The sequence below is a fragment of the Protopterus annectens genome, chromosome 12.part0 (genome assembly GCF_019279795.1).
Source record: "Protopterus annectens isolate FY-2018-M chromosome 12.part0, PAN1.0, whole genome shotgun sequence".
Taxonomy (NCBI): Eukaryota; Metazoa; Chordata; order Ceratodontiformes; family Protopteridae; genus Protopterus; species Protopterus annectens.
The window spans coordinates 1,362,943,587-1,362,967,101 of NC_056746.1; the positions used below are offsets into that span (position 1 = coordinate 1,362,943,587).

The 23,515-nt window shown below is 40.6% G+C and overlaps 1 protein-coding gene across 1 annotated transcript in view; it reads right to left on the reverse strand.

Annotated features, from left to right (window-relative positions):
• Positions 1 to 23,515, reverse strand: part of OSBPL2 (oxysterol binding protein like 2) — a 256,311-nt gene that overhangs the window by 111,724 nt on the left and 121,072 nt on the right. Inside the window, exons 7-8 of the mRNA XM_044090414.1 lie at positions 14,617 to 14,706; positions 709 to 823 (exon numbers count right to left, since the gene is read on the reverse strand). Coding sequence (XP_043946349.1) covers positions 709 to 823; positions 14,617 to 14,706 — 205 coding nt within the window. The remainder of the gene's footprint in view (positions 1 to 708; positions 824 to 14,616; positions 14,707 to 23,515) is intronic.

Sequence of the window (23,515 nt, forward strand, 5' to 3'; positions counted from 1 at the left end):
AAAGTGATGGTGAGCCACAAGTCTAACCAGTATGCAGATATACACTGTCTTCACTGATGGGTACCAGTTATGAAACTCCGTTATCTTTTCTCTGAGGGCTATCTTTGGTGAAGGCAAGATCTCACTGAATACACAAGTTCTTCTAGAATCATAGGTTGTGGATGGTGTCACTCCATCAGTCTGCATCTCCTTCACAATTCAATGTCATGCATTAAACTGCAATGTAAAAATCGCTGGGTCAAAGATGCCCATAGTACTCTGTAATCCTCAGAGTGCCCAAAATGCACCCCATGTTATGGCTCAGGAAGACAGATGATCTTAATTCATTCCTCTTTGACTAGTTTATGTACACTGGATCACGGATTGCCACCGACAAACAGAAAAGCTAATCAAGACAGGATGCTGGTACTGCTGTCCTGTCTGCTCTCCTCTGTGTTGCACTGCATTACATAGGTAAGCAATTCTTACTTGGATACTAGTAAAAACTGTTGTTATACTGATGTATAATTAAAATTCAGACAGCTTTTTAACAGTCCTGGGCCACACCATATATAATATGTAAAAAAGCATTCTGATTTCCTACCAGATTTACAGTACCATATTGGGTACCTAAATGATTAGATATACAAGGAAACAAGTAACTTTCCGGTAAGCAGGAGATGTGATCCCGGCAAGCAATGTGGTGGATCATAAATAATGTAAACATACCTGTTTGGCTGCCTTTGAGTCTCCTCCCTTCTTCTTGTAAGTCTCATAGGTGTTGGGGTCTATGCACCACAGGCACTCTGTCCATTTACCATATATAACGCAGAGTTTCTTTTTGCTGTTTCAGGTAAAAATATATTTTGTTGGTTTCTTTTAGGAGAATCCCACTTATAAAGCTTTAATTAAATGAAAATAACCACCTTTCAATAAAACCACTGCAAATCAAACGTACAGTACAGAAATACACAACTGTACAACATAATTTATCCATGAATGGATTAACACAAAGCATATGTTATGTCAAGCATAAAAATGTTCACTGAGATGAATAGTTATAAAATTCTGTTTGCTGTCACCAAAAAATCTGAGGTGGACATGGTCTATGTTTTAACTCCCATACTGGTGCCATCAATGTCTATGGCATGACAGAACCTGTGATAATGTTTGCATTCCACCACTGCTGCTAGTTAATAAACAAAGAGCAATTAGCATTAAGGAAATACAGTAAATATTTACTGCTGCATTGAGTAATAGATAAATCCTGCCACACCCAAATCAGCTTTATTCTGTTCAGCTATAGCTCAGAGTTATAATAAGTGGATACATAGGATTTCACCAACCTCAGATTGGAGCCCAGTGCTTTTCAATTCACTCTTACCAGCAATAACTACAACTTGGCCAAAATAATTTTGCAAGCACACTTACACAATATTTTCTAGGGTGACGATGGGGGGGGTGAAAGAGTAACTCTACTGCAAAAACACCCTATATTCCCATGTTTACAGTATGCTGTTAATAGTTAGCCAGAAATAAACAAAATCACACCTTACTGTTTTATCCTGAAAATAAGCCTACATTTAAATATTTAAACAGTAACAATTAACTTTGAGTAGTAACTCTTCATAGGGTGGACTCCACATAGTTGTGAGTCCTAAAATGCATAAATCCATAAGCTAATAAATAAAACTTTGTCCACTAGTATTCAAAGAAATGGCAGCATTCTTTATCTCAAATAATTAAGTTAAAATGTTCTTTTCAAATAAATATGCAAAATGTATAGAACTTGCAAAGAAACTGAAAATAAAAGCATTCACATAGAAAACTTTCAGGAAAAATATAAAATCTGGAAAAAAACTATTGATTTCTGATGAAAGACATACTATTCCCTGCATGTCTCTGGCTTTTAAGTCAAAAACTGAAATTTTTGAATCTTGAAAAAGAGATATAACAGTCTGAGGTGATATATACAGTCTAGCAGGCAAAACAGTAACTCCCTTAACAGACTTGAATTAAGAAACTGCCTCTGTTTATGCATCTCAACCATGATTTCCTATGGCAGTTGCTTATATTTAAATTTCTGAAGAAGCTTTCTTGTTTCTGTATATTCAGGAGAGGGGAAGCAGAGCAAGTTACTACAGCGAATGTCGAAATAAGACATTATTTGATGTAATTCAGCAAGTTTCAGGAAGTATTAGTGTTTGCAAAAGTGCGGCAAGACTTAGTTTCTTTTGTAAGCTGCAGTATACTTTTAGTGTAATTATATGCCATTTTACATGCTGTGCACTTCTCAGTTTATTACAGTTCTCCTCAAAACCATAATCACTCATCTTATTATTAATTCACACCACAGCGCTACCTAGGACCTCCACATTTACAATCAGAAAATGTTTCTGAAACATGTTTGAAGCATTACTTGGAATTTTAAAACAATACAAAGGGTTTCAGACATAAGATGTAGTGCTCCAGTGTGATCATGTGATGGAGGAGTACAACTGCTTGCTCATTCCTCCCCTTCATCAGTATTTCTCATGCTGTGTCTCCACAGTGCATGAAATCAAATGTCATAGGTTCATAGGTTCATAGGTTTATACTAGGCTATCTGCCCTAAGGCATTTATAAGCCTAGCCCAAAGTTTTGTGGCTTACGCCACCCCTTATATGAAAAAATACTGTGCCCATTAGTTTGTTGTGCCTCTGTCCAGCAGTGACACAGAGATGATTCCCGGGGTAAACCTACGATCTCCCATCCACAGGCCAAGATTTCTCTTGAACAGAGCCAACGAGGTGCTCTGCCTCACATGGACCGGGATTTTATTCCACAGCATAGGGAGTCTCTGAGTGATAAACCTATCCCTCCAGCACGTCCTATTTATATCCGTGCTAAGGTTTAAGTCGCTTGCTCTAGTGGTTTTGGTGGATTTGGATTTTTTGAGGTGGAGCATGCCCATTAATTCCGGGTTGGACATGGCCTTGTATGTCAGGCACATGTCACCTCTGAGCAGACAGTATGCGACTGAATAGAGCTGGAGTTTCTTCAATCTGGCAGCATATGACATATTTTGGAGTCCCTTTATCCTTTTGGTGAGGAACTTTTGAGGTCTCTCCAATTGCTGCAGATGTCAGGTGAGATACATCCCGAATGGGGCATTGTACTCGATCATTGGTCTGATAAGTGAAGAGTACAGGGGAACAATGACCTCAGTAGATCTGGATGTGAATCCCTTCATGATCAGGTGGGCAATGTAGAAGGTCTTTCTAACCACTTTAGCAACGTGAGTGTCAAAAGAAAGGCCACTGTCAACCTGGGTCCCCAGGTCCCTGATAACCTCTTCTGTGCTTAGTGGATTGCCGCCTATATGGTAGCTTGGGGTTACCTTGTTTTTCCCGAAGGGTATGACTATACATTTTTTGGCGTTTAACTTCAGGCCATGGCTCTGGCACCACCTATCTGTTTCCGTGAGTCCCTTCTGAAGGATATCCGTGTCCGATGCACTTTCCACTATGGCGCCCAGTTTGCAGTCATCTGCAAACTTTGTCAGCCAAAGTCCTCCCATGTTGGCCTGTACTTCTGAGAAGTAGATGCCAAACAATAGGGGGCCAAGGACCAAGCCCTGTGGGACACCACTTGTGACTGGCTTGGAGTCTGACATAGCGCCAGCAACTCTAACCCTGTGGGTTCTGTCCTTAAGCCAGTTTGCAACCCATCTTGTGACATATGGGTTTACATTTAAGCTGGTAAGTTTTTCTACAATACCGAGTGGGGTATTGTGTCGAAAGCCTTTGCAAGGTCAAGGTAGGCTGTATGGACTGCCTTTCCTCATCAATGGCCTTGGTGACTGTTTCAAAGAAGTCAACCAAGTTCAAAAGGCATGATCTGCCCTTGATGAAGCCAAACTGGGTCGGGTCCAATGTCTGCAAGTCCCCTATATCTTTGTTTATGAGCTCCATTATGATCCTCTCCATAGCTTTGCAGACTAGACTTGTTAAGCTTATGGGGCGGTAATTACCAGGGTCCATAGAGGCACCGCCTTTGTGGAGTGGGACCACAGTTGCCGTACGCCACTCCTTGGGCACGTATCCTGTGGTAAGGCTGAGATTAAACAGCTGCCTTATGTGCGGGTTTAATTCCTCATTTAGCTCGTGTAGCACACAGCCGGGGACACCATCCAGTCCCATTGATGCTGTGTTTTTAGCTTTAGAGAGAGCAGCTTTCACCTGCGCATTTGAGATGTCTGGGAGGCTACACTCCGCTGGGATAGTTATCTCTCCTTTAGCGGGGGAGAGGGGGGTGAAGTTTGCACTGAACCTGTCTGCCGGTATGTTGGCAATGTCTGTGGGTTCAGTGATTTTTCTATCATTTTGGACTAATTCAGAGCATATCTGGGAGTTTCCACCCAAGTTCCTAACATAGCTGAAAAAGGCCTTATGATTGTCCTTTGAATCCATGGCAATTTTTCTCTCAAAATTGACCTTAGTTGATTTTATGAGTGCTCATATTTTTTTACTAATAATGATCAGGGGTGACTTCCCTTTTATGGATTTTGTTCTATCATGTAATAGCTTTCTCCTCTTATTGTAAAGTTTGTTAATGGCTGGGGTCCACCAGACTGGACATTTGCCCTTTGTGGAAAGAGTCTTGGTTTTATTTGGGATTGCCTGATCCATGCAGTCCTGGAGGTGTTCATAGAAGGCATTTGTAAGTGCTTCCGCAGCTTGGGTTGTTGTTTCCACTGGCTCAGGGGCCTTGAAGGATACCACACCAGTCTTGAGTAGTGTGAAGTTTGCTTTTGAGAAGTTCTTCTCTGTGGTGTTTTTTGTTTGGGGTGGGGGCGGGATGTGGATTTCCAGTGAGATTAGTTTATGATCAGATCTAACCAATGAGGGATATACTTCTGGTGTGGAGCATTTTGTCCCCATGTTTGTGATAATGAGATCTAGTATATTTTCTCCTCTCGTGGGAACAGTGACTAGCTGTTCCATGGCATTTGAATTTATGAACTCCAGGAACCGCTGGGCTAGAAAGTTAGGGCTTGAGAAATGTTCCCAGTCTATATTTGGGTAGTTGAAGTCACCCAATATGATGGTGTTTGGAGATACATTTATACCCTCCAGTGTCTTCAGGAAGGCTGTGTGGGGTTCCTGAGTTTGAGAGGGTGGCCTGTAGCATGCTACAATTTGTAGAGCAGTTTTGCCTATGGTTAGTTGCACCTGGATGGTTTCCGAAGCTTCGTGCGTTGCCACCAACCTGGAGGTGTGGGTATCCTTGATGAATATGGATACACCCCCTCCTTTTGTGGTGTGGTCCGGGTTTTGGGGCCGGAACGCATGATATGAGGTAAAACCTAATAGTGCCCGGGTGCTCTCAGGAGCCTTCAACCAGGTTTCAGTTACAGCACAGACATCGATGTTCTCCATACTGAGAAGGGCCTTGAGTGCGTGCATTTTGAGATTTAGACTTCTGGCATTGAGCAGCATTACCCTCAGTTTCTTCCCATTTTGTTTTCTAGGGTGGTAGGTTTAGAATTTGAGCCTTGCCTAAAAGGCACTATGGGGTGGCAAGAGCCTTAGCCAATATCCGAATCCCAGGGTGACAGGTGCAAGCCATCCCTTGCGAAGCAGCGTGGCTTGTCAAGCATGTCATCCTAGGCAGACAGACACTGGATCCCCTTTGAATGACACCAGACATTAAGCCAATTGTTAAAGCTGATCATCTTGTCTCTATATTGTGGCATCATTCTTGGTAAAGGAAGGATACTGCTCAGGGTCAGGGTCATACCTGCCTGGGCTACATAATCAGAGAGATCCTCTATGTCTCTTTTCATGTAGTCCAGGGAGGTACGTCTCAGGTCATTCACACCAGCATGGACAATGACTGTGTCATATTTGTACCTGCCGTGGAGTGACCAGAGTGCTTGTGTTATGTGGCGGATTCTAGCGCCCGATAGGCAGCTTACTGTGACCCTCTCCTTGTTCAGCCTGGTGAGTGGGACGTCAGTGTGTCTGACTATGGAGTCACCTATGACAAGTATGTTTGGTGTTGTATTTGGCCTTAAGGGCTGTGACTGCTTTGCACACTGATTTTGTGGTTTATGTGTTGCTTGTGGGGTGTCTTGAGGTAGCAGTTGTTTGGGTGTCTGCTTTGGAGGCCTCCGCTGTTTAGGTAAACTCCGAGTATGTCTTTGTGTGTTTATGTGTTTGATTCAGTGGTGTGGTAGCATTATGTGAGGCTGGTTTTGTGGTGTGTGTAGTTTCCTTCTCCTCCTGTCTGGTCTTGCCAGTCCTGAGTTGAGAGAGCTCAGCCTCCAGTTTGGCTAAATAGCTGCATCTCTCGCAATTATTTGTGTTATGTGGGAGGAGGAGAGGGTTGTCTGTGTACATGAGGCAATTGTAACATTGCCTCAATATTCCCAGATGAGAGGACGCCAGCATCTGGCCCTTTGACATGCTAGAAAAATTAAGAAGTTAGGTATGAGACTGAATAAGAGAGAACTTAGTAAGGAAGTGGGTACTCCTGTGGGGGGGGGGGGGTTCGCAAGTGAGGGACTTTGTATAATATAGAAGTGACAAGTGCTGAGCTTTTTTTTTTTTTTTTTTGAGGAAAAAAAAAAAAACTTTTAGGAACAAGTGCTGCGCTTTTAGTCAAGGGATATACTGTTTAGGTTACTAGTAGAGCAGTTCTACGGGAAAAAATGAAGAACAGACTTTATGGAGCCAGAAAAAGTTTAACCTTGTTAAACTGGCGCTGCCCGATGCTGCTCTAGTGGCAACTCCGCGCTAAATCGCGCTAAAGCACGCTTAGCAGGGGGCTGGAAAAGGCAGGAAATGACCCAAAATGGCCACTGAACTACAAGTTACTGTCTTAGACCACTCCTCTGAGGACAAACAGGCAGCTCAGTACTCCCCACTCCCACTGGTGAGTAAAGAAACCTCCCCCTGACCAAACAAAGAAAATGGAGAAGTACAGGAACCAAGACAAAGCCCAGGGATCAGCAAAATCTGATCACTGGAACAAACTAGCCAGGAAAGTTAGGAGAACAAGAAAATTTTTTTGTTTTTTTCAAGTTTTTTTTTCACAGACAGAACAGAAAACACAATAAATGCTTTGCTTTTCGATTAAATGCTATCAAAAGCTAGTACACTTGAGTGTATTAGCCTGTAGTTTAACTTTTAAGCAAACTTAAACTAAGAAGTGCAACCAACAATTAAAGCTTATAAAAACAGGAAAAACAGGTAATACCACTATAAAATAGACAGAAACAGTCGTCAAATAACACAAATGGTCGAAAAATGCAAGAAAAATACTTAAAATCTGGAAAGATTGCTTTTTCCTCTCTCTGCTGCTCTAGGAACTCTGCTGGATACCACGAGGAGCTGTGCTGAGTTCTCTACAGCCAGAAAAGCCTGCCAAAGCGTGCTTTATAGCAGGGGGCTGGAAAAGGCAGGAAATCACCCAAAATGGCCACTGAACTACAAGTTACTGTCTTAAACCACTCCTCTGAGGACAAACAGGCAGCTCAGTACTCCCTACTCCCATTGGTGAGTAAAGAAACCTCCCCCTGACCAAAAAAAGAAAATGGAGAAGTACAGGAACCAAGACAAAGCCCAGGGATCAGCAAAATCTGATCACTGGAACAAACTAGCCAGGAAAGTTAGGAGAACAAGAATATTATTTTTTTGTTTTTTTTCAAGTTTTTTTTCACAGACAGAACAGAAAACACAATAAATGCTTTGCTTTTCAATTAAATGCTATCAAAAGCTAGTACACTTGAGTGTATTAGCCTGTAGTTTAACTTTTAAGCAAACTTAAACTAAGAAGTGCAACCAACAATTAAAGCTTATAAAAACAGGAAAAACAGGTAATACCACTATAAAATAGACAGAAACAGTCGTCGAATAACACAAATGGTCGAAAAATGCAAGAAAAAATACTTAAAATCTGGAAAGTTGCTTTTTTCCTTTCTCTGCTGCTCTAGGAACTCTGCTGGATACCACGAGGAGCTGTGCTGAGTTCTCTACAGCCAGAAAAGCCAAGAGGCCCAATCTGAATGTGGCAATGCCATTTTGCTACATACTGTCTGTCTGGTGTTACCACGAAAATATATTTTTACTCTCTTTCTAGAATTTCACACCACCAATAGTTAATGCATAATACTGAAATAATGTACTGAAGCAGACATGGGGATAAAAAGATTCATCAGGATAACGAAAGACAGTGAAACAACGATGTGAGCAAGTTAAAGAAAGTAATTAAAAATATACTGTTCCAAAAAAGTAAAGATATGGTTTAATGTACATCATAGTTTTATGCAAGTCAAAAAAAGCAACAATATGTACTACCAATCTCCCTCCTCTCTCTCTTTATATATATATATATATATATATATATATACATATATATATATATATATGTATATATATATAGATATACATACATATATATATATATATACACACACACACACACACACACACACACACACACACACACACACACACACACACACACACACACACACACACACACACACACACACACACACACTTTTTTAAACAAAGGGACTAAAAGAAACAAAAACTATGTCTTATCATATAATAATCTGAAAGGAGTATGCCTACTTTCAGCAACAAGCAGGACTACATGCTGCTGACACTAGGACTGCTCAGCTCCTGGGACCTGAATTCTTTCTTCCTTATGTATCCCTAAATGCTTTGGACTTCTCAGCTCTCCAGTTCTTAGGATCACAGGATCATAGGAAGTTACTAGGCTAATGGCCCTAGGGCCCTTACAAGCCTAACCAAGTTCTACCCTTATTTCCATGATCAGCACCTATTGCTCCATCCAAGAGGGACACAGGTGGAACCCCTGAGGTGAATTTACAGTTACCCATCCAATACAGGCAGACTGTACATGTGCCCTTAACATCTGTGCTGGCCAATATCTGTCATGGGTAAAGAGAAAGGGAACAGGAACTAAACACATCCCTGAGCTCTGTTAGGGGAAACTGAAGGGTGGGAAGTGTTGCCGAGGCTGAATCCCCTTGTTACAGATCTATCATTACGGCAAAACAGGTCTTTCAGATCTGATAAAGAGTAGTCCACCCTAACAAGCAAAATAAAGTCCGCAGCTAACCCTCTTCTTAGGCCTGGCTAACCTAACATACTACTAACCACAGCAGCTCCAAAGGAAGCTTGTAATCCTTAGTGAGTACACTAAGTTCTGTCCAAGTGGAGTCTGTACAAATACCTTCTATAGGCATACGCCTAAGGAAAGCAGTTGGTAAAATGGGATTTGGTCACTCAGGGAAAGCCTTGTCCAGCTGAAATGTAGTGGAAACTCATATAATCCAAAATTCATCTGAAGAGGACAAAATGGTATAACGTCTTTCTCTGAGGAGCAAAGAAAGTGAAAAGCTGATCAGTTTTCCTGAATTCTTTGGTTCAACTGATAAAAACTTAGAATCCTGTGTATACTCATGCAATGCAATGCAAAATATATTTTCCTTTATTTTTGGCAGTTGGGGAAAACAGAGCAATTAATAGTATGGATCAAGTAGAACTGCAGCTATTTTTCACATGAAGGAGGGGTTCACTATCACCCCTGTCCTTGTGGAAGATCATATAAAAACTTCTGACTAACACAGCTTGAACTTCACAAATCATTCTGGAGAAAGTAACAGCAAGTAGAAAGAGGGCTTTCCAAGATAGAAATATGAGTTTACCTGAGGTGGCAGGCTTAATGGGGCTTTTAGTTAGTTTCTCTACTATAAAATACAGGTTTCTTGGGGGACAATTAGTTATGAATGAGGGGCCTTTATTACAAGGCTTATTGTTTGCTTTAGAGGCAGTCAGAACTAGAAGATCAAGGACTTGGAGAAAGATTGAAAAAGCTGCAAGGTGCTCACCAAAGAAAGAACTGATGCTTTGACTGAACACAGCTCAGCTACGTAGCTAAGTTAGTGAAAAGGTTTTTTTTTTCTGGCTCGCCTTCAGCTCCAGTGCCAGCTGACCCTCAGCCCCCCTCTTGGAAAATTAGCCTATTCATTCCACACATCATAAGAGGTAAGGGTTGACCAGGAAAGGTCTTTATTAAGGCAGCCTCTGTGGTTGGTTCAGCATTTTTCCACCTGTTCTTCACTTGCCCAAATCTATGCGTGATGCATACAAAGGGTAAACAGCACTACACCGCCCTTCACTTTTACAAGGGTTGATACTAGCAGGATGTCTCTATCACCCACAGTAGGCAATATGTGGTTGATTCCCTGGTCACCACTAGAGAAATCAACCAATGCACAAATGTCCTTTCTCTCCCATGGATGGACAAGCCCATTCTCCCTACCTGCACTCTCAAGCTCCTGAGACATTAACAGAATTCAGGTCACGTGACCTGGGACACAGAGCTTTGTTACTCTTATGTTACCAGTGGAGAAAATGCGTTTGCTAGGGAATGACACCATCCATGGCTACCCAATATGTAAAACCTTTCCACTTGTCTTTGTAATTCCTTCTAATGGAACGTTTCTTTGGCATGGCTAGAACTTCCTCAGCCTAACCTCTGAATTCAGGATTACTAGCTATGCCATAACCTGGAGAAGCCATACCTACTGTTGAAAAATACCAATGTCTACATGATGGACATTAGCTTGATGAGAAATTAGATCCCTTGCATGGAAGCAGTTTTGGTGGTCCTTCCTCACTGTGCAGAACCAGCACTTGACACCAACCCTGCACAAGCCAAGAATCTCTAGCAGCACTACTCTTGACCTCTAGTGCTTTGCATTTTCATGCTGTTAAAGGTCATGTAAAAGAGAAAAGGCAAGGCAGACTCTGTGCTGCTGATTCCATCATGACATCCCTGACTGAGCTGTGAGGGCCTTGGATGAATGAGAAGAATGTTATAAACTGCACATTTGCAGGTGACAAACAGGCCAACGTACAGCTGACCCCCCTTGTAAAAGATATTCGCTATGGTTTGGTTTAGGGTCCGCTCATACAGAAGCAGGAAGGTCCTGCTCAGCCTGTTGGCCAGCATATTGGACTTGCTTGGATGTGCATTGCCATCAAAGCCATTCCATGGCTTGGATGACTTCTTGGTACACGGGGAAGGACCAAGTTCTCCTCTGCTTACTGATGCATCACATTACTGACATACCGACTATATGGCCTTGTCTTCTAATTGTCAGCTCAATCTTGGCCTCCTGACCTATTCAATCTGCTCACCACCTGAGGCAAACATCATCCATGAGGAGTCATAACTCAAAAAGCCATTCACATTAAATTGAGGTATTTTCATTATGGCCCTACGTTCCCATTTGTGCTTGATTCAATAGGTATGGTGGAACTTACAAACTTGTATCAGCACTAAGACGTCTCTTACTTCCACAATGATCATATGATAGCCAACAACCCTGCTCCACCAGCTCTGAAGCATGAGGAATAGCTTCTCTGGTATCTAATGAAGAAATCATACAATATCCATGTTCTCCCCTGGGCATGAGAAACCCTCCCCTTCTCTGAGAGAGGTGGGCCAAGACCCTTCACTTCTACTCCTCCATGCTTGGCTCTTCCGGTCCAAGGGTTCTCTAATCAAAACCTTATCACCTGGGATGCAGTTAGGGCTTCAGCCTTCTGTGCCGCACATCCATACAGGACTTAATGGGGTCTATATTATAATCTTGAAGGTTTAAAACTTTGAATCACTAAAGATCAAACTTTAGTGATCGAAGTCTTAAACCATCTAAACCAAAAAAATAAAAAAAAAACAAAACCAAAAAAATAAATTAATTAAAAAATTAAAAAAAAAAAAAAAAACCTAAATAGTGTGTAGGCAGGGGGGCAGATCCCCTGCACTCCACCCCCCTTCTTAAATATACCAACTCCGAGAACACACTACATTGAAGTAAACAGAAATCTCCCCCTACGGAGATTTTCTGTTTAAACGTTTGATGTAGTGCGCTTTTGCTATTCTCGTATCGACAATATCGTATTCGATATTGTCAGACTTCAAGATTTTAATATAGAACCGACTTAATGGAACTCCTGATGGGCCACAAAAGGACCACTTTGAATTTCAGTACACTAAAATGTAACAGTAGCTCCTGCTGTGTCCAGAAGGATTGTGCTGTTTTGTCCTGCTGATGTCCCACCCTACCTCCTGGCAGAGACATCTTTAAGAAGAGACAGTGGGACAGTCATGGCATATGGAAGGAATTGCCAGCCAAGTGACTAGGAGAATGGAACCACATCAACAGTTGCTGCATGCAGGATCAGACTGGAATAATCCACTGGGACAGCACACTCGCACCTCTGTATTTGAACAGCTCATCTGTACTTGGACAGCTCATTCCAAGGGTCTCATATGTAGATGTGCACTGCATAATGTGATGATAGATGCAGCCATATAACGCAGGACTTTGAGCATGGAAGTACCCCGTAGAACCATGAAAAGCTGGCACACTGTCAGATGTAAACATGCAAGCTTCTTGGAGTCCAGGAATGCTTTACATTCCAGAATATCCAGGATGTACACCCAAAAGACCATGCGCTATGTGTGGGAGAGTTGTGCACTTAGATGCATTCAAAGCAATGCCAAGTGGTTGAGGAATCCTACTAGAAACAAAGCTTGTTTTATTAACTTATCCCTGGATGGTGCAGCTAGGAGCCAATCAACTAAACACGGAAAGACCGTGGTATTATGCCACCTCTAATAAGCAATGATTACTGCCATGCAACTGGTGAACACCCTAGGAGCTGTGATGAGACCTAAAAGCAGGTATCTGAACTGATGACGACTATCTCCAGACTTGAACTTGAATACGTACACACACATACTCCGTCACACATGTATATCTCCACACACACACAAACATGCACACCATATAAATACAGGCCAAAAAAAAACACACTGCTTCACAAATTAAACTAATCAAAAACCTACATCTTGACCTGTCAGTTGTATTGATAACTGTTTTTGCAGTAACAAGTGACACTTAGTCACCCCAGCTGAAATATTTCTTTTGGTTCTATCACATCACATTCAGATAGTACTCCCTCCCCTTCCCCTGGCTATTTATACCTCCTTTCATAAATATAAGCTCTCTCTTCTCTGTTTACATATACTATCTTTAATAAGCTACCTAACTCGATTCCTCTTCTCCCTCATCCTTCTTTCATCTCGTACCTATCACTAGTTCAACTCCTCCCATTATGCTAATATCTATTCACTAGGGTTGCCACCTTTTAAGCGGGCCAAAGTGGGACATGGGGTGTGGCCAATATGACACTGGCCACACCCCCTACCATGACGTAACCACAGCAGCAGTGAAGGAGATGCAGTTATTGGTATGACAGATGGCTGCTGGAGTGGCTAGCTTGCTGGCTGCTGGAATGGTTAGCTGGCCAGCTGCTGGAGTCACTAGCTGGTTGGTGTGACTAGCAGCTGGATGGATGAATGACTGGATGGATGAATGACTGAATAAATGGACGAATGACTGGATGGGATGGATGGATGGCTGAATGAATGGATGCCTGGCTGGATGGATGGCTGCATGAATGAATGGATGGATGGCTGCATGAATGGATGGATGGATGGCTGCATGAATGGATGGCTGCATGAATGGGTGACTGGTTGACTGCATGAATGAATGGCTGGCTGGCTGCATGAATGAATGGCTGGCTCACTAGAAAAAAAAAAAAAAACAAGAAAAAAACAAATCTCGGTTGTTTTTTTAGCGGCTGTATAAGCGTTTAAAACAAAGTGCTCCTACAGCTGAGATCTTTGCAGTGCTCTTCCTGCCCCAATCCCCACCCCTTTCAGGAATTGCAGCCAATTGCTGCATGAATTAAAGCACCTGGACCTAACAGGCAGCAGCTATGCCTGCAGGTCTGGGTTAGTGACATAACTGAATTGCCGTAGAAAAGCCGGAAGTAATTGCGACTTTTCCACGGCAATTCAGTGCAATTGAAAAGCAGGACTTTTCAAGTCCCACTACTTTGCACAGCAGACAACGGGATAAGGCAGCTCAACCCATGAGTGTCCCACGGAGAATGGGATGGGTGGCAACCTTACTATTCACCCTAAGGATGTGATAATCCTCTCTCTAAACCTACCCGCACTTCTTTCTATCTCACAAGCCTCTGTTTTAAATCTCTAACTAAGCATAATTACTATCAGGATCATTTTGGCAGAAGCATAAAACTTAATTTGCATATAATTCTGTTACTAATCTTTCAACCTATTTTTTTCCTTATTTCATTCCTCCTTCACTCAACAAGAGTTCATAGATATTTTAAACCTGTCTGGGAGACACCGCTGTCTACTTGTGTAAGAGAATCAGTGTAATGTCTTCTCTTTATCTCTTTGTTATAATGTGATTATTGCAGACTGAATATTCTTTAATTGTTTTTCTAATTTTGTTTACATGTATTCTAAGCAAGTCTATGTAAATCAGCTTTTGTTACTTAATGTTTGGAGGTTTTCTACTTGGGCATTTCCTGAAAAGGAGTTATTGATTACACTGCCAGACTTTCCCAGTAAACAAAAGGAAATAAATCACAAGCATCAGAAATAAAACCACGTACAGCAAAGAACATCACAAAGAACTGTATGAAGCAGGGTGCAAACACACTCACTTACTTTTTGTCTAAGATGTAACCTTCAACTCGATGTAGTTCCTTTCCAAACAATCCACACTTCTTGAAGTTAAGCAAACACTTCTCACCAGTACTGGAAGACAAATGCAAATGAAACTAGAAGAAAAACCTGAAGCAGTAAAATAGGCAACAAGTGAGACAACCTAACAAAACTCCAGTTATATGAGATCACATGGTCTTGTCTTTTTTTGCTAATATGCCATTAATGTCAGACATATTTTTTTCCCATCAGTAAACTGGGAGACAACTTAGAGGAAATAAATCAGACAGTGCAATGATAAACACAGGGCCAAGAAAATAAACCAATTATATTACAATACTTGTTAAATCATACCTGTTGTTAAATAGTTAAAAATCAGTTTGGTTGAAAGAGCAGAATATGTCAAGATTCAACGAAGAAGTAAACTCCAAAGCATCCTTGTAGGAAAAGTAAAAACAAAAAATAATACATACATATATCTATCTATCTATCTATCTACATATATGTTGTTAGAGAACCACTCCTCAAATTATGTACAAGTTAATAGTTAGTGGCATTTTAGATGCTTAGTTACTATATTACTTTCTGCTTGTAATAATGAGAACAACACAGACTTGAAAAGATGTTTCAGTTAGAGAACTATAAGGGTAATTTATGTCAGGAAAATGGTGAAATAAAAATAATACACTACAATGCCGTAAAATACTACCCTTTAGAATTAAAAACGCCATGGCAAAGACTTCCAAGATGGCTGCACACTGGTCAACAACTTAATTTCAGTTGTCCCAGTATGAAAAAAGAATCTGAGAGAGAAGGGCTAGTAAGTCTTCCAGTTTTAGTAAAATTCAGTCACTAGATAGTACATACACTGCTTGGACATTGGCAAAGAAAATACTTAAGAGAACCTGAAAGAAAATCAACTAGAAAAGGTGAAGAGAAAACACTTAGTGGGATGAAAGCGCTTAGTCAGTGGAGTGTTTTTTGTGCTACTTTTAACAAAAGGTTGGTGATTTTATCTGGGCTATATCAGTGTGCTTTCCTGTCATTACTAGCATGCTCCAAACCTGTCTACTAAAAATCAGCCACAACCTGTATTAGTAAAGATGGAATCATATCAGCAAAAAGAGGTGATCCTGACTAAACTGTGGCAGAAGGACAAAGTATTAGAAATTGGAGACAGTCGTGTTCAGGAAAATTATTACTTACTGTACAATAGGAAGAAGAGAAACAAATTTAACCAGCAATTAGGGAATGTCGAGAGGCAGATGTGAGATTCAAGCTACTGTATCCAGCTATCTTCAGAATATTTTTCCCTGAAGGATCAGTCATATTTTTTTAAGAAACATCTTTACTGAATTATCAGTTAAGACGCAGACAATCATACATTGATACAAATGAAAACAAACCACATTGACATATTTTCAGTTGCAAATATTATACATCTCTTCAGTCATTGTCAAACATTACACAGCTCATTCAATTCCTGCCTTCCCTTAAACTTTATTCCTCTTCCATAACACTATTCTGCATGTATTGCTCCCACAATTTAATTTTCTATGTAATTTGCTCCTACTCTTTCTAGAGATCTCACTTCCAGTTCTCTTATCTCTGTTAAAATATTCGATACTTCAAATATGTCTGGTTTGGACTTTGATTTCCATTTTCTAGTAATTGCTTTCATGGCAGCCACCATAATTAGACGCTGCAAGGCCTTACTATGTCTGGGCAATTCCAATTCTGAAAGCCTAAAATAATGGGGGACAAATGTCCAAAAATAGGGACAGGTTTTAAATATTGCTCTTAGAAACCTACAAAGTTGCTAGAATAAGAGGTATTGTGTAAGTGTGCATTTTCTGAAGGATATAAAGCCTGAAACTCTAATGTATGTCACTATTTATCAACTTAAATCCTTAATGATTTGCCAGAAAATCACAAACTGTATGCAGAAAAGACCACAAACATGAGGCAAAAAATCTGGGCAATTGAGAGGTATGTCTGTATCACAGCTCTAAAGAAAAATAACTTCCTTAGTTATACCAATCTACTCACCCAGTTTTTCTGACAGAGTAGTCTGAAGGGAATTTTTAAAGTCTGTCAACTCATTACACTCTCACAACATATGTTCTCAGTTACCCCTTTCTTCTCAATCACTACTCCAACATTTGAAATCTACCTGATGAAAATGTATTTGGAGTCTGCTTTGGGTATAGAAATACCTCTGCAAACCCTTCCAGGCAAAAATCCTAAATATTCTAAACTTTGTTGCATATTTGGGAGCCATACATATATCCTCCCATCATGTCTTTGTGATCTCCTCTGACTGGTTCTTATAGTTATCATGCAGTATTTTATATATCCTACTAATTATCCCACATCAGCTTCTGTTCCAGATTCCACTCAGAACTCTGCCAGTGTTGTTTTTTCACTTAGGATCCTGCTATTTCTTTCTGTCTATACTCTGATATCAATCCTTGACAGGGAAGGTAATCTCTAGTCTGCAGTCCAATGAATTATTGGCCTGTTCCCATTCTATTACCCTTCCCTCTCCAATTATTTGCTCCCAATACCTTGGTTCCTTTTCCAGATCCTTTTCGTTAAACTCAAGCCCCCCTTCTTGCCTATTATTTATACCCCTAACTACAGTCATCCCTATTGGCAGAGTCTCCTTTCTCCATTCATGCATTGGCTTACTTCTTAAAATACTTTCTGCTATTTTATGAATATTCTGTTTGGTTATTGTTATTCTCCTTAAAGATCAACATCCCAAATCCCAGTCTCTGTTTCTTGAGCGTCTCCCCAGTTTCATCACCTTGCCTTTTAACTTTGAATTGTAGCTTTCTGCTTGTGTTATGCATAGGAGTCTTAACCGTGTAGCTCTGAAATACTCCTTCAAATCTGGAAATCCCAAATCATCTTGTTCTGTTGGATGGATAAACGTATCCCACTTGACTCTTGCCTCCTTCCCCTCACAGATAAAATCCTTCAACTCTTTATTAATTGCTATCTGCAATGTCTCCTCTGGTTGATAAAAATATGCTCGACGTATGTATAAAACTAAAGGGGCTAAAACGTTTCACTGCTTGTATCTTGCTATCCATATCCATAAAACAGAGCTTCCAATTTCTCAGTTTTGCATTACCTTTTTAGTCTCTTCCCATGCATCCTTTGCTGCTATAACAGAATCCTTTTAATGCATACTCTGAAGTACTTCTTAAGTACTTTTTTTATCATGCCCCATAAATATGGGTATTGCTGAACCAATTCATATGTGGGTACATAGCTTACAGCTATTGACTTTGATTTATCTTCATTAATTTTGTATCCTGAAAAGACTTGAAACTGTCACAGAATGTTCCACAATACTGAAATGTCCTTGTCTGGTTTTATGAGGTATACAACAATATCTAAAACCAACTTTTCTTGATTACCATACCAATTACATCCTTGAATTCCTGAGTCCCTTATTTTCATTAACAGTGGTTCTAGATACAACACAAATAGAAAAAGGCCTGATTCCTCTCCTCAAACAAAACTCATCAGAGAGGACTCCCCACACCCACACTTTAATTTCACCTCTAATCTCTCATATACCTTACTAATCAACCTTATAATTTTATAAGGAAATGCAAATGCTTCCATTTCCCTACTCATAAAATAGCAGCCGTGTCAAATGCTTTCTCTATATCCAGCAACAGTAGTTATATTTTCTTACATTCTGTTTCCTCTGTATCATCATTGTTCTATTGATGTTGTCAAATGTTTGTTTCCCTTACACAAAACTACACTGATCAATAGCTACCAAGTTTGGCATCACCTTTGCTATTCTTTTAGCCATTATAGACAAACACTTTATAATCACGGTTTAGAAGTGAAATGGGCCTATCTTCTGAATCTAATGGGTCTTTACCATTTTTAGGGATTAGGGCTACCAACACTTTCTTCCAGGATGTTGGTGCTCCTCCTGCTCACCAACACTTTCTTCTAGGATGTCGGTGCTCCTCCTGCTCACCAACACTTTCTTCCAGGATGTTGGTGCTCCTCCTGCTCACCAACACTTTCTTCCAGGATGTTGGTGCTCCTCCTGCTCACCAACACTTTCTTCCAGGATGTTGGAGCTCTTCCTGCTTTCAAACAAAACTTTCCAAATCTTTATCACTTTCTTCATTCCTAGCTTCAAAGCTTCCACAGGAATATCATGCATTTCTGGAGGCTTTCCTATAGATTGGTTATACATCACCATTTGTTCACAGCTCCTCCTATCCTAAATACTAGTAATTGAGCCTCATCTACATCTAACCTTGGCATATTTAATTCTTCCACAAACATTTCCATTTGTACTTTTTCTAGATTTCCACATTTCTCTGCTTTACACAGATTTTCATAAAATTTCCAAACTATTTCTAATACCGCTAGATCTCTGGTTATTTTCCATGTTATAGGCTGCCTAAGCTCACTGGATCGCTGGTTATTTTCCTTGTTATAGGCTGCCTAAGCTCGCTGGATCGCTGGTTATTTTCCTTGTTATAGGCTGCCTAAGCTCACTGGATTGCTGGTTATTTTCCTTGTTATAGGCTGCCTAAGCTCGCTGGATCGCTGGTTATTTTCCTTGTTATAGGCTGCCTAAGCTCGCTAGATCTCTGGTTATTTTCCTTGTTATAGGCTGCCTAAGCTCACTGGATTGCTGGTTATTTTCCTTGTTATAGGCTGCCTAAGCTCACTGGATCGCTGGTTATTTTCCTTGTTATAGGCTGCCTAAGCTCACTGGATCGCTGGTTATTTTCCTTGTTATAGGCTGCCTAAGCTCACTGGATCGCTGGTTATTTTCCTTGTTATAGACTGCCTAAGCTCACTGGATCGCTGGTTATTTTCCTTGTTATAGGCTGCCTAAGTTCGCTGGATCGCTGGTTATTTTCCTTGTTATAGCCTGCCTAAGCTCGCTGGATCACTGTTTTTTTCCTTGTTATAGGCTGCCTAAGCTCACTGGATCGCTGGCTATTTTCCTTGTTATAGGCTGCTTAAGCTCACTGGATCGCTGGTTATTTTCCTTGTTATAGGCTGCCTAAGCTCACTGGATCGCTGGTTATTTTCCTTGTTATAGGCTGCCTAAGCTCCCTGGATCGCTGGTTATTTTCCTTGTTATAGGCTGCCTTAGCACGCCGGATCGCTGGTTATTTTCCTTGTTATAGGCTGCCTAAGATCGCTAGATCTCTGGTTATTTTCCTTGTTATAAGCTGCCTAAGCTTGGCAACAGCTCCTTCTACTTTCTGTAGCCTGAGTCATTGTGCTAAAAGCTTTTGTGCTCTGGAGTTATGATCAAAAGCAGTTGCTTACCAGCGATCTTTCTCAATGCATACATATTTGAGGTAATCCCTTATTTTCTCTTTAGCACTCTGCAGTTGTGTCTGTTCTTTTTCTGTGAGATTCTTCATATTCTGCAATACTTTAATCTTTGTCAGTCCCTCTAAATAATTTTTGTTACTTCTTAACCATATCTCCTTTTCTGTACAGTCAATATCAGAAAAAGGCTACAGTAGTTGAAAAGTCTAATATCTATAATGGAGTCTTCCAGAAAGATCAGGCTAATGACACAGAGGCACAACACCTTCACTGCTATCACACATGCAGTGCAAGATGAAGAAAGAATATGAAAAGACACCAGGGTCACAATGGATGGCGATGAGAGTATACTTATTCTCCCTCTCATTGGGATGGACTGGTGGTAGCAGATTTAACAGTTCTCAGAAGAACAATAACAGTGCAGGTAAAGTTCAACCCACAGACAGGACTAAGGATATAAAGAACTTGTACAACTCAGCTTTACAATACAAAGGCCCATGAAAGGACAAGAACAACAGAATGACTGCCCCTCTTCAACTAAATGGTCAACAAATGCTGAATGACAGCTAAGCATTAGTTGAGGAAAATAATTATTTTGAGCTGTTTTTGACTAAGCCCTAGTATGAGTTAATAGAGGGGACTACAAACAGAACAAAAAGGTGAAAGTGAAAATAAAGAAAGAAAAAGACTTGGCCATAAACATCAGATACTACTGGAAAACTTTTGATCTACACAGATGCGAACGCCATCTTTATCAAAAAAGGCTTAAAGCATTGTGCCAGCCTGTTGGCACAGAAGCATGGTGTGTATCTCTGTTGTAATCAACTGTAGTCCCAGCTGCTTCTAAAAGGTCCACAATTGTGGATAAACTAATAGCAGCCAGTGGCCTGAATTCCTTACTCAAAGATGTGTAATGTGATAGGCTGTAAGGTGATCAAATTCTGCTACCAAACACCTGGCATAAGCCAAGGGACATAACATACAAGTGCAATGCTACAACGAAGGGAGTACATGTGATGTGCAAGCAAAAAAAAATGTCTAAAAGTGTCCACATCTACTGGATGTCATGTTCTCAAGGACAGGATAATGAGCAGCACTCGGGTGGTACTGACAGTGACCACCTTCCTCCTCTCAACACTCCCCTCTCTAAAAACCTGGGTGGCACAGGTGTAAGGGTCAGACCTAAAAGTATGAAGAGCAAGCTGAAGAGATGGACATTGTAGAGGCCCAGGCTAAGGAGATGGACTAAAAGTTTACAGTTTCAATACATTTTAAATGATAGCTGCAGTTACTGTCACATTAAGCAACAAATATGCATAGAAAAAGCAGTAAATGAAAACAAAAAAAAGAATCTAAAACAAATTGTCAAGCTAGGGATACAAATATAACAAAAGAAAAAAAAGAGAAGATATGGACAGAAGCTGAAGAGAAACAATGGCATGTAGAAAAAGGAACACAGATAACGGCTAGAGGGCTGGCTCAAGCAAATGGACTTCATAATCGTATGGGGGATTGTAAAGCAATGCTCCAGATTGAGTACCAGTCAGTGAACTGATTCAAAAACACCTGGAAAAGGTAAAGGAATGTAAGAGTGTGGAAAGGATAGGTGAGTGACAGATGCAGCGGGGCTACTTATAACAGGCCACTCTGACTACCGGCATCTTCATGTAGTCATACATAAGACTGTCTAGCAGCAACAGCAAATGGTGCATATCAAGTGTGACTGCAAGTTCTTAAAGAAATAAAAATGGTGTGCTTTACTGATGAGTTTATGCGAAGGGAGTTTCTATAGTGAGCCTGGTTACCATTAGCTTGGTGAAATTCCCTTAGTCTACTGGAGAGGTCTTCTGTTTGGTAATTACAGAAAATAAAGCTGCTTAACAGACAAAATAGCTCATTTAATATATTTTTGTTAAGTTAATGAGAAAAAAGGTGATGAAAAATGGATTGTGTACTCAAACCGGAGTATTTTCAGGGAGATGTCTGTTGGACTGTACGGACCAGGGTCATCATGACACTTTGCATTTCGCCAGAAGACAGCCTAAAAACCTCTTTGCACTGAATGTGATTGAAGTAGTAAATACTCTAGAAGCCCTTAAGGATGGAGTTGTTAAATGGGACTGGGACTGTAAAATGTATACAAGGAGCACTTAGCAGTGGTCCTGACTAATGAATTGGAATATCTGTGTGAAAAGTGGAATGCCAGTGAACCAGCTACACAGGAATGTGTGAGATCCAAAACATGGCAGTTGACACAGTGAAGCAAATGGTGCAATTCTTAATGGGGGACAAAACAAAAAAAAAAAATAGATTTAAAGCTGTACAGGGTTTGTCAGGTTGAAGAGAAAATGGATTTCATGAAATATGTGAAGAGCAACATGATGGAGCTGGCTGGTTTTATGAAAAGCACTTTGGGAATGGCACAGGTGAAACAGGTGCCATTATACGATTATCAAAAGTTAAAAATGGGACAGCAAGGTTGATATGGACAGAATTTCTAACTTCTTCTGAAAAACAGTAGATGCACTAGAAGATGTAGCAGTCATGTGGTAGAGTATCTCTGTTAGGGAGACGTGAATTTGTGGAAAATGATTTCTCTGATGTGACACCAACATTGTTTGTTTTTTTGTGTTACGTGATAAGGTTCATAGGTAGATACTACGCTATCAGCCCAAGGGCCTACATAAGCCAACAAGATTCCCTGGCTTACACCACCCAAGAAAGTTATTTTCCTGTGCCACTGTCGAGCAGAGATACAGAAGTGATCCCCAGGGTGTATTTCCTATTTCCCATCCACTCATCAAGATTTTTCTTGGAGTGCTAATGAAGAACTTTGCTTGACATAGATGGGTAGCCTGTTCCAGAGTATGGGAAGTCTCTGGGACAGGAATCGATCCCTCCAGCATGTCCTGTTTATTGTGGTGACAAGGTTTAGGTCCCTAGAACGTGTAGCTGGGAGGGATTGGGATTTCTTTAGGTGTAGCATGTCCAACAGCTCTGGGTTTGACATAGCTTTATATGTTAGGCAGAGATCACCTCGGAGTAGGCAATATGCTACGGAGTAAAGCTGGAGTTTTTTTGAGATGGTCAGTGTAGGGCATTTGTTTGAGTAAAAATGAAGGAAACTGAGGTTTACACATACTTTTCTTATTTTTCTGAAGGTATACTTAAAATGGGCTAAGTCTTGACTTTTGACAGTCTGGATTAAGCCCTTGGGGAAATAAAAGCACTCTCTGTGGGAATAACTGAATTATTTATTTATTTTTATTTATTTTAAATTGTTAAAATAACAGACGCTGATACAATAGAAGAAACTGAGATTGTACAGGAGCACAGGTCGCACAGGTCAGATGTGATACAGAAGTGGAGCCTGTGTATATTTGTAATTCCAGCAGCAAGGCTACAAATTCAGACTAGTACATTGTTCATGAAGCTATGAACTGCAGTACACTGTGGGTATTTTACTAAAGAGGATATCCTGAGACGTCTGCCCAATAAATGTTTGAGGGCTGAAAATGGCCAAATATTGGTTAAGCAATAGTCTACTTCATTTGATAAAGTCAAA